The sequence below is a fragment of the Pinus tabuliformis genome, chromosome 9, assembly GCF_031772625.1.
Source record: "Pinus tabuliformis cultivar Carrire ecotype Pingquan chromosome 9, CPIR1, whole genome shotgun sequence".
Classification (NCBI taxonomy): domain Eukaryota; kingdom Viridiplantae; phylum Streptophyta; class Pinopsida; order Pinales; family Pinaceae; genus Pinus; species Pinus tabuliformis.
The window spans coordinates 1,507,678,613-1,507,690,502 of NC_142307.1; the positions used below are offsets into that span (position 1 = coordinate 1,507,678,613).

General features: G+C 38.6%; 1 protein-coding gene and 1 pseudogene across 1 annotated transcript; both read left to right on the forward strand.

The window, feature by feature from the left end:
• The first annotated feature begins 969 nt into the window (after positions 1 to 969).
• LOC149154323 (importin subunit alpha-2-like) lies at positions 970 to 3,966 on the forward strand. Its single transcript, XM_089444115.1, has 9 exons — positions 970 to 1,222; positions 1,317 to 1,378; positions 1,509 to 1,564; positions 1,657 to 1,780; positions 1,871 to 2,002; positions 3,379 to 3,434; positions 3,526 to 3,649; positions 3,740 to 3,871; positions 3,961 to 3,966. The coding sequence occupies exons 1-9, from the start codon at positions 970 to 972 to the stop codon at positions 3,964 to 3,966; spliced, it is 945 nt and encodes a 314-aa protein (XP_089300241.1).
• Positions 3,967 to 4,800: 834 nt separating this feature from the next.
• LOC149154324 (protein RTF1 homolog pseudogene) lies at positions 4,801 to 5,661 on the forward strand (annotated as a pseudogene).
• Positions 5,662 to 11,890: the final 6,229 nt, after the last annotated feature.

An 11,890-nucleotide genomic window follows, 5' to 3' on the forward strand; every position in this document is an offset into this window, starting at 1 on the left:
GTTTAATGAAACTTGCGTATATACGCAACAATGTTTCGAGCAACTAGCATACACCTTGTAAACTTATAATTTAGTCAGTTGATCTCTAATATGTGTATCAAAACCATATAAGCAATAACAATTATAGTAAAAAACAGAGCAGAAAATCACACACAAGAACACAAGATATAAGGTGGAAACACAATGTGGGTGAAAACCACCTACTGCAATTCGACTCTATCTTCTTTTAATAAGAAACTTATTTTTACAATATTTCTATAGTGGTGCAGTCTTATACCAGTACACAGGCTTCTACTTACAGAAGGCTACAACCTTCTCTCATTCTTCAGCTTCTCCTGGAAGCGAGCTACAAACCCCAAGCTCTTGTACTAGTGGATGTACTAGTACGTAGGTGCTGACCTACAAAAGGCTACAACCTTCTCTTTTCTTCCAGGGACCACGTTTCATAAATTTTCAGACTGGATCCATCAATAGCATCAATGTAACATCAAAATATATCTGCATCAATCAATCTCCCTTGCACTAACCAAAACTAAATCAAACAATCACTTCTATGAATGTTGTAACCAGAATACAGTAATAGTACCAGAACCGAGAACACTGCAACAGTAAACAGAAGTAGATAAAACATATTTTATGAGACATACGCTACTTCAATATGTATAACCTGCATGCATACGCTACTATATGAACGAAAACCTGTGTATACGCTATTTTGAATTACCGAACCAGCGTGTATACGTGCCTTTGATATACTAAACCTGCGTATAGATATGTAAAAGATAATTACGCCGTAAGGCGTTCCCTTTTGAAATGAATTGCCCACCCAATGACGTGTCGTATTGTTGAGCGTGGATTTGTGGTGTTAGACGATTGAACCAAGTTTGGTCGTTGATCCTCACACTATCCTTTTGTCTCCCCATCCATTGGCCTCTCTGTCTTCAGAGTTATTGTTCGGCCTTTCATACGATGGTCATGATTTTCGCCGACTATGAACCCCATTGGCATTGCAATGGAGGGAAAACCCCAGAGGATTTCCTTTCGATGAAGCCAAGGTTCGAATCCTGCAGCCCGACGGGATCTATATGCTCCATGGATCGGGCCTCATGGGACTGGGACGGAGGCCCCGGGGTTTCGACGGTCTCCGAATGGGATCTCGTCTGTGGCCAGAAATACAAAGTTGGGTTTCTGCAGTGTGCGTTCTTTGTCAGGTGTTTGCTCGGTAATTGATATTTTCATCCCCTGTGCGCTTTTATATCTGATGGCTGATCGCCATTAAGATTTTCTTTCAGTTTCTGATTTATTTTTTGATACAGGTGTAGGGATATTTCGGCATCTATCAGATTCTCCACTGGGGCGTAAGGGTGTCCTGAAGTTGGTCTGCATCTGGAATGCCATTTTTGGTTTCTTGACGGCAATGTCGCCGAATTTATGGGTTTATGCCCAAATATGTTATAACCAAAATATAACAAGGGAGTCTTACTAAGATTATGTTGGATATGTTACAGTTGGAGAGTCTTCCTGCAACGGTAGTAGGGGTCTGGTCTGATGATCCTACCATGCAGTTAGAAGCACCAACTCAATTCAGGAAGCTTCTCTCTGTTGGTAATAGTCTTGAGTATATGTATCTTTATTAAAATTTTCTTTTGTCTTTAGGAAATGGCCATCTGAAAAAATATATGTGACAGAAGGCATTCCTCCAATTGAGGAAGTTATCGCTGCGGGTGTGGTCCCTCGACTTGTAGAGTTTCTTGCAAGGGATGATTTCCATCAGCTTCAGGTATGATCTGTTTTTCAGTTGAGATTCTAAGTATTGAATTGACATTATATTGTGGTAATCTAATATCGTTTTAATTTTGTCATATTATAGTTTGAGGCAGCTTGGGCTTTAACAAATATTGCGTCCGGAACCTCAGAGCATACCAGAGTTGTGATTGATCATGGAGCTGTGCCCAAGTTTGTGCAACTTCTTAGTGTTGCCAGTGATGATATCAGAGAACAGGTTGCATTTTGGACCTTTCCATCCATTTATGTTACTTAGAAATATTTTTGAAAATTTTTCCATCTCTATGTTCAATGTGCTTTCTTTACAGGTCTAAGGGTTCTTTTGAACTAATTGAGATAGTAATGTTCGTTTTCATGACTCATGAGTTTTGTAAGGGGACTCGACTTTTCTGCTATTACAAAGACTGTAACATTCTTCCTCCAGAAAATGATCATATAAACAGCGTGAGAATAAAGATGATCATGCCAAGACCGATGGATGAAAAATGAGACATCCCGTTTAGGCTAGGTGATAAGAAAAGACCTGAGAATAGCATCTGGTCCTGACACCATAAAAAACCTCTGTGAGATCGATGATGTTTATGATCAAATAATTTTTGCAGCATTCAAGACTGAAATGATCGAAACATTTGAAAATGATAGAAGTAATAGAACTCAGCTCATACTGAATCCCCAACCACTAAAGAGAGGGAAGATATGGGAGAAACTGACAGCCGTGCTTCGGATAGGGGTTGGAAAATTAAATTATGGAAAGGCAGGTAAAAAATGATATTTATGCAGTAAACTATATATGTATATGTAATCCACTTCCCCTGGAAAGGCAAGTGCAATAAATAAAGCAACTTAGAACCAATAAAAATTGATATTTATGCAGTAAATTAGTTCTATTTCATGAGTCCCCAACTGGCCAACCCATGAAATGTTTGGGGGTGTGCTCTGGTCGTTCTAAACACCCCTCCTCGCATCTCCCCAGTTCAGTTGTCCTGGAAACTTGTACACATAGTTCAAATTCAATTGGGGTGCCCAGAAAGTTTGTTTTCCAATCCAAAAAATGGACTTATGCAAACGGGGAGATGTGCTTCCTTTAAATTCCAGAAGGATTACATTTGGGCTAGACTATGTTAGGAATTGCAAGTGGCCTAGTTTTGGGGTCTTCTAAGATGAACCATGCATCACAATCACTTTTGTTTTGCCAAGATGCGGCAACAGGGAGTTGCTCTTTCCATAAAAATAAGAAAGTGCTTAAATTTTGTTCCAACCGTTTATTGGTGCTGTGGAAGACTAGATCTTTGGTGCGTCGCCTGACACACCATTGCATTCACCATTCAACAATGATCTCATTGGTTGTTCAGCTGAAATTTCTATTTTTTGAAATGGCTTACTTTATAACATGTTTTTAGAGGCAACACAACATGTTGCAACTTGCATGACAAGTAATGTACAACTGTGGGACATGCAAGGACAATGGGTTTAAATTTCTATTTACAATTGTGCATCAATTACATATAAATAATGACTTAACTTAAGCCCAAATATGTTATAACCAAAATATAACAAGGGAGTCTTACTAAGATTACGTTGGATATGTTACAGTTGGAGAGTCTTCCTACAACGGTAGCATGGGTCTGGTCTGATGATCCTACCATGCAGTTAGAAGCACCAACTCAATTCAGGAAGCTTCTCTCTATTAGTAATAGTCTTGAGTATATGTATCTTTATTACCATTTCTTTTGTCTTTAGGAAATGGCCATCTGAAAAAATATATGTGACAGAAGGCATTCCTCCAATTGAGGAAGTTATCGCTACGGGTGTGGTCCCTCGACTTGTAGAGTTTCTTGCAAGGGATGATTTCCCTCAGCTTCAGGTATGATCTGTTTTTCAGTTGAGATTCTAAGTATTGAATTGACATTATATTGTGGTAATCTAATATCGTTTTAATTTGGTCATATTATAGTTTGAGGCAGCCTGGGCTTTAAAAAATATTGCGTCCGGAACCTCAGAGCATACCAGAGTTGTGATTTATCATGGAGCTGTGCCCAAGTTTGTGCAACTTCTTACTGTTGACAGTGATGATGTCAGAGAACAGGTTGCATTTTGGACCTTTCCATCCATTTATGTTACTTAGAAATATTTTTGAAATTTGCCATCTCTATGTTCAATGTGCTTTCTTTACAGGTCTAAGGGTTCTTTTGAACTAATTGAGATAGTAATGTTTGTTTCATTGTAAGGACCATGTATTACAAAACGTAATGTCGGTGATGTACATTTATTAAGCTCCATGGTGTGGTTTGCCTCTCACAATTTTAATCTGTTTGATGGACAGTAGGTTTTAGGTTTTGAAGATCTATTGAGGAGTGGTATTTGCAGTCTCTGCTCTAGCCAAGGAATGGACTATTCAATTGACATGGGTGTTTAGAGGGAAAAAAAAAGTTATGGCTGAACTGGAGCATTTGCTGCTAGAAGCAGCTGGTCGAACATCTACCAATGATGGAAAGCAAAACCAAAATCCTGCGAAAGCGAGACTGGAAGATTCTGATTCAGATGATGGCAGTGACTCGAAATACATTGATGAAAATGATTCAGATGATGCTGGGACAGCAAATATGAAGGCTTCCGGGCCAAGAATGCCCCTGAAAAATAGATTTGATTCTGGTGACAAGGATGATGATGACAGGGGTTGTTGTGATGATTCCGATAGCGAATTATCGATAGGAAGTGATTTATACAAAGATGACGAAGATAGGGAGCAGCTTTGAAGATATTAGAAGCATAACAATAAGGAGATCAAAACTTTCCAAGTGGTTTATGGAACCATTCTTTGAGAATATCATTGTGGGCTGCTTTGTAAGAATTGGGATAGGAATGTCCAGGTCAGGACAGAGTACATACCATCTTTGCATGGTAAAAAATGTTGATGTGACAGACCCTGATAAACAATACAAGTTTGAGAACCGCACCACATACAAGTATTTCAATTGTTTCTAGGGTAGCAAGAGCAATGCAACAAGATGGCAGATGGTCAGGGTGTCTGATTCACCTCCACTTGAGAAAAAGTTTTCAGATTGGGAATGGGAAGTAGAACGCAGTGGTGGTCAGATGATTAGTCGAGCAAAAGTTGAGGAAAAAATAAACACACTAAAGAAGATAAATCAATTTGTGTCTTCTGCAGAAACTGTAAAACAAATGTTGCAGGAAAAGAAGTTGGCTTCCAAAAGGCCATCGAATGTGGCCGCTGAAAAGGACAGGGTTAGAAGAGAGATGGAGCTAGTGGAGAGCAGGCATGATTATTCAGAAGTTGAGAGAATTAAAGTGAAATTGAAGGAACTAGAAGTCCTTTCTCTTCAGAGCAAAAGCAAGGATGCAAAAGCCTTGATGCTAATAGAAATGAATAAGAAAAACAAGGCTGAAAATTTCAAGAATGCTTTTGAGATCAAGCCTCTAAACCTTAATCTTAAAGCAGGTGAAGCAGGGTATGATCCTTTCACTCGGTGTTGGACTCAATCTCAAAATTATTATGATACAAAGGCGAAGGTTGCTGAAGACAACACTGATGCGAACAAAGAGGCAGATGCAGCCAAAGTAGAGGAAGCCATAGCAATAGAAACTGTTAAGGATGATGGAAAGCTTGTCGACACTGATGCTCCTATATCAGAAGATGCAAGGGTGTATTCTTTGCATGATTTTGAACTTCGAATTTCACTTGCTGGACTGCAGAAGTATGGGGGTGCTCAAGGGGCCCCTTTAGTTTTTATGGCTAGAAAGCAGAAGATTGAGTCAACTTGTGGAGTTCAAGTTCCTAATAATGATGGAAGGAAGCATAATCTGACATTAACTGTGAATGATTACAAGTGTAGAAGAGGCCTGCTGTTAAAATAAATAATGATATTTTCTCTGCTTGTTGGTTTCCCCATTTAATTTTTATATGAAAGATTCGGAAATTTCCTTTTGGGATTGCCAGAAACATATGCAGAAAAGCCTTAAAGTGAACATTTTTGTAAATTGTTTCAAATTCTATATGTAGTGTGCCAGTATAGGCACTTTAAAACACAACTGCAATAACCTAGTCAACCAAGGATTGTCTTTTAACAGTAGCAACATCATGGATTGTTGGCAGGCATGAAATCAACAATGTGTTAGAAATATAGGCTGTATTTTCTTGACATCTAAAGTTCAAGGGTGTTTTTTTGTCTCAACCATTCTACTAAAAAATGGTATATAATGTTCCAAAAGGATTCCTTTCCTCTAAGTAACACTATTCCACTGTAAGTTATCATGCAGTTGGTGAAACATGGCATTTTATGTTGTTTGAGATTGATGTTGAGTGATGCCTTTTTCTAAATTATTGTTGAAATATGTATTGTTTTTCATATTCATGTAATAAATGCTATGTTTTATTAATTTTTATTGTTGTAGTATAGTTTGCTTAAATGCTTTTAGAGTTGTGGTTGTTTTGTTGTGCTTAGTTGTTTATTCTTGCTTTCGATTGATTGCAATTCTATCTAATAAGCAACTATCTTTTACATGGTAAAAAAGTTTGGCTGAATCAAGGAAAACATTCGAAAATCTGGAAGAACTTTGGTACAGCCAAATAATTCGGTTCAGTTGGGATTCGTATAGTCAATCTGTTGTTTGTCCAAAACTGAACCAAACCAAATCCAATTTTAACCCAAAAAAATCATCTTCCCAAGAAACCCTAAAGAATTCTTAAGAAAATGCATTTTAACTTTCAAGCCACCAATGAATATGATATTTGCCCATTTCTTCTCCCTGTCCTATCAATGCCTGTCACTACTCCCTCATTTAGGAAATAGCCATGGGAGATTTCAGGAGACTATGTTGCTGCTGATGCCTAGAGAGGTTTGTCTATTCTGTTCATGTGTGAAGTCTCGAGGAGACTGCATTTGTAGTTGGGAAACTGTTACCTGCACCTTAAAGGCCTGCTTAGACCTTCATAAACAAAGTTACACTCAAATGAAGCATGCCAACCGAGCCAACATACTAAATAAGTAGATTCCACTAGGTATTTAGTCATATATTCTCTGTTTGCTATGTGCTTATTTAATTTTTATTTTTCAACTTGAAAGGGTGTACCTAATGTCTGTGCATATCCTTCTTACTTCCAAATCACCTAGAACAGGTTACATGACCTGCATTATGAAAAGTAGGATCACAACACACACAAACAAATACATACGCCCACCAAGCACAAGAAAATAGTGTGATGGCTATCAACTTTTAAAAATCAAACTTGTAATAATCTCAATAATAAATCTAATGTTCTTTAGAGAAGACCTGCTACTTTTTGCTGGGTTTCGTACAGTTTATTGTGTATGATAAGGAAATACATTTTCTTGAAGGGATTGCATCAGAAGGCTCAACAGACCTTTGAGCATTTTTATAGGGGTTTATGTTGTCCAATCATTAAAAGTTTTGATCAAATTAGTCTGGACTATCCACATACCTATTTATTTCAATAAATTTGAAGAAGTTCATGTTTTTGCTTTAATAATATGTATACTCCTGAATTTTCTGAACTGTAGTTCTGTGGGCCAATTGTTTTCTGTATTGTATGGTATCCACATTTTAATTTAGATTCTATCTTGATAACTATCATTTCTTAGTATGTTTTTATGAATATATTGCATTGTAAGTGTTCTTTCTCTTCTTACATTGGACAAGAGAATACGACTGTCTTTAACAAATGTGAAGTTGTTGAAGATGAAAAAATTCCCTTGCTTTACATGAGCCAACTTGACCTTCAATAGAAACGTTGCTAAACATAATGAGAAGTTTCATGTTTCTTTAGAGAGCATCCCGAAAGGCTTGTGTAATTCTTGCATTGTTTTGGTTGATGCCTTGCTGAGGAATCATTGAGACTCGTCATGGTTTTGTGGTCCAATCAAAACCTATTCAATACTCACCTTCATTGACTATATTAGTTGGACACAAACCCTGTCAAAACTCTCAAGCCAGTAGGGCTCGGGCACAATGTTAGTTCCTCAATACGGTGATCAAAGTCTGTCTTCAACATTACAATTGTCTTCACGCATCCTTTTTCTAAATAAATCTATATTACATGCGCTTGAAGGACTAGCTTTGAAGTCTCTATTCTCCGGCAATGTTCAGGGCTAAGTTCATGTAGGCAATTCTATGTTGAAATTATACTTGCATACCGGAATCTTATATTGGCGGAAGACCGTTACTCAAATGTCTGCCAAAAAGAGCACCCATTCTGACACACCACCTATGCAAAGGAAGAAGCCTCACAAGTGTTTGGGCTCCTTTTCTCTATCATGGCTGGGGAAGTAGCCAAGAGTAAATATCTCTGCAGGCATGAAGTCCAATAAAAATAATGTATAAGACATATTTGACAACCAAACAATTGCATCTAAAATGAAAAATATGTTCCCGGCCTTTCAGAAAATGTGGAGTCTAGCAGAATGTGAGGCCAACACTATCATCGAAATTCCAACCAGATATGAATCTTTCAGTCTTATGGTATTATGGGACAATAACATCACTGATATATGAACTATATATCAAGCTTTCAATCCCAAAATATAAGTGTTGGATGCTTCACTGCAAAGCCTAGAAGCCTTCTTTCAAATGTAACAACTGGATGATGCACAGAAGTTGATGCTAATAGAAGTCCGTATGGAGCGACCAACCCTTAACATGGTGGTGGGCTCTTGTACGAGAAGCCTTCTTTCAAATTTAATAACTGAATGATGCACAGAAGTTGATGCTAAAAGAAGTCAGTATGGAGCGACCAACCCTTAACATGGCGGTGGGCTCTTGTACGAGACTTAGTCAACTCAAATTCACCCCCTACACAAACTTTGATATGGTTCAAGCAAGAAATACAAGATAGGTTATACCTGAAGGGGAAAGCAGAGGAAATCATGAAACAATGGATTCACGTAAGGCAAGTACGTGGTCAAAGGCATCAAACTTTTTCGTTGTCATCTAATTAATGAATGCATTAGGTTGACCATAACAAAATATCCATTTTCAGAATACATATTATCATCCACCCTTGCTTTCAACAATTCCCATTCACATGTCGCTATTCTTCCTCACTCTATGCCTTACCACTCTATGCCTTATGGCGTTTCCTTTGCAACATAAGGTGCAAATGCTAGTTTACCCTTTTCAACTATTCAGACATTAGTTATACCTAGATCATCAGATTTAGAGATCAAGACATGTGCCAAATATAAAAGATAAAATCACACAAAGATAGTTCTCTTCAAGCCTTAAGATCTTGACCCATCAATAGAACTTATCCTTCTTCTAGCGCTCAGGTTCCTCCTTGATTCAGATCTAGCTATGCACCATAACCCAATCACCAGTATTCTAGATCTTACTCTTCATTAGATATTCAATACTTGAGTGTCTTTGCCTAATGATCTCCTCCTCCTTTTATAGTCTTAGGCCTTACTCAATACCATGGTTCAAAACCACTTAGAAGCAATACCTTGGACCAAATACCTGGGGTCAACACTTTGGTCAAGATGCCTTGGATCAATACCATAGGTCAAAATACCAGGGACCAAATACTATGGACCAAAACCAAGTTTTCCAACATGTACGCGCTTTTCCTTGACTGAAAGTGCGTGTATACACATACACGCCTTCTAGAATTCTAACCTGTGTGTATATGTGCCTTGGTTAAGGGGAACCTGCGTATATCTATTTTCCTTGATTCTAAGAGCCTGAACTGTTATCTATCATTTGAGTGAGTTGCCATCAAGGACAACACCTGTGTCATAATGCCAACACAAGAGAATTGCATTGTTGCTTCTTCCGGTTTAGTGAGTGTGATGGGGCCAATTCACACATGTGGCTTCACTGGACCCCAAGAAAAATTGAGCAAAGAAATAGGGGCTTGGAGGACTTGAGGAGGATATATACTTGTTTATTGAGTCTATGAACTTCATTGTTTCATTACAGAGAGAGCAGGAAAGCTTTTGAGTTGATTCTTTTTCTAACTTGGACAAGATTTCCACTTGTATGATAATATAGAGTTGGGGTTTTAGGCTGGTGCTTTCCCCTGGTTATATCTTCTGTGTTATGTGTGATTGATTTCTTCTTATCAGTTATATGTGTTCTTATTGATGTTGCTCAATTCAATTAGGCTTCCGTATAATTTTTTGTAGAAGTAGATCAAGTATTTTTCTTTAGTATATTGCATTATCAGGTGATCTACAGGTGGGAATTTCTACATGGTATCAGAGAAAAGGTGATCAAGGAAGAAAAATATACAAGAAGGAGAAGTTTGAAGTTTAGTTTCTGAATATTGAAATTGAGTTCTTATCACATCTCTATTTCACCTATGGCATTTAGTGGTTTAAGACTCAAGTATGCCCTTGATGGCAGCTCGAATTATATAGCCTGGAAGGATCACATGGAAGCAGTATTAGAGGATAACGGTCTAAAGGACTTCATTGATAAAGAAGTCCCCAAGCTGACTGATGTTACTCAACTGGTGGAATGGAAAAAGTGTGTGGCTAGAGCAAGGAGAATCCTCCTAGAGGGAGTTTGAGACCACATTGTCTCGAGCCTCCATGGGAAGGAGACTCCGTTTTCGATGTGGAAAAAATTGAAATATCTTTATCAGAATAGCAATGATTAGAGACAGCTGGCACTGAAAGATAAGCTTCGTAAGATCAAGTGTGAAAAGGGCAACACAATCTCTACACATCTAAACAAGCTCACCACTTGCAGGGATGAGCTTGGAAGTGTAGGGATCGCGACAGCAGATGATGACAGAGTCTTGCACTCCTCAGTCTTCCTAAGAGCTAGCATAGCTACCAAGACTCAGTTAATGGAAGAGAGAAACTACCAAATTGGGAACAACTTTGGTTGGATCTGATGCAGGAGGAGATAAGAAGAAGCACCAGAGATGGATCCTCATTGAAGCAAGATGATGAGGAAAATCTAGCCTTAGCAAGTAAGGAAAGGAAGGGGAAAGGGAAGGTATCCCAATCCAAATCTGGTTCTTCTGATGGTGGGAATAATTTTGACAAATCAAAGGTGCGATGCTTTCATTATCATGAAGTGGGCCATTATGCTACTAATTGTCCATAGAAGAAATCGAAGAAGGGTTCCTCAAAGGGATCTTATGGTGATGCACTAGCCTCACAGTTTGAGTTGGATTTCTCTCTTATCGCATGCATGGTTTCATCCATGGTGGGATGTGTTTGGTACCTGGACAGTGGAGCCTCTTTCCACATGTCAGGTGACAAGAATCTTTTTAGTACCTTGGAGGAGAAGGATCTCCAGATGCGGATCGAGATGGGTGAGGATGGAAAGTACTGTGTCTCAGGTGAAGGTACGATTGTATTTCAGAGGGAGCATGGAGCTCCCCTCACCCTGATTGATGTAAAGTATGTTCCAGGTTTGAAGAAGAATCTTGTGTCCATTGTTGTGCTAGAAGATAAAGGCTATGATGTAGTCTTTAGCAAAGGAAAGGTATTCCTGAGGCATATCGACACTAGACAGACAAAGCAAATAGGGATTCGAGTCAAGAATCTCTACAAGCTGGAGGTAGATGACAGTGCTACTTTGAGTTCCAAAGAAAAGATGGTATAGAGCCAAGATGTTGGTGAGCTATGGCATAAAATACTGGGCCACTTGCACCATGGAGCCCTGAAGATCATGCAGCAGATTTCTACTGGATTACCCAAGGGAAAACTTGAGCAGACGAGTACATGCAAAGTTTGTACCTTGGGTAAGCATGCGAAATCTTCCTTTCCCGATTGAGACAGTAGGGCTAGAGAAATCCTAGAGCGATTTCACTCAGATGTTTGTGGACCTTTCTCTACAGTCTCCACTGCTAAGTAGAGGTACTATGTTATTTTTATTGAAGATTTTTCTCGTAGATACTGGATCTACTTTATGTAAAAGAAGGATCAGACCTTCTTAAGGTTTTGTGAGATTAAAGCCTTGGTAGAGAAAGAATCAGGAAAGAAAATAAAAGCCTTGCATAGCAACAATGGTGGAGAGTATGTCTCCCAACAGTTTAAGGACTTCTTCACTGCAGTAGGAATTAAATGGGAATTGACATCACTCCATAACCCACAGCAGAATGGGGTGGCTGAAA

What these genes read in the sequence shown, in the direction of transcription:
- LOC149154323 (XM_089444115.1), top strand. Translation starts at nt 970, where the DNA reads ATGGTCATGATTTTCGCCGACTATGAACCCCATTGGCATTGCAATGGA. An exon ending in CTTTGTCAGGTGTTTGCTCG is followed by an intron (nt 1,223 to 1,316) that starts GTAATTGATATT and finishes TTTTTGATACAG; the next exon opens with GTGTAGGGATATTTCGGCAT. An exon ending in ATGATTTCCATCAGCTTCAG is followed by an intron (nt 1,781 to 1,870) that starts GTATGATCTGTT and finishes GTCATATTATAG; the next exon opens with TTTGAGGCAGCTTGGGCTTT.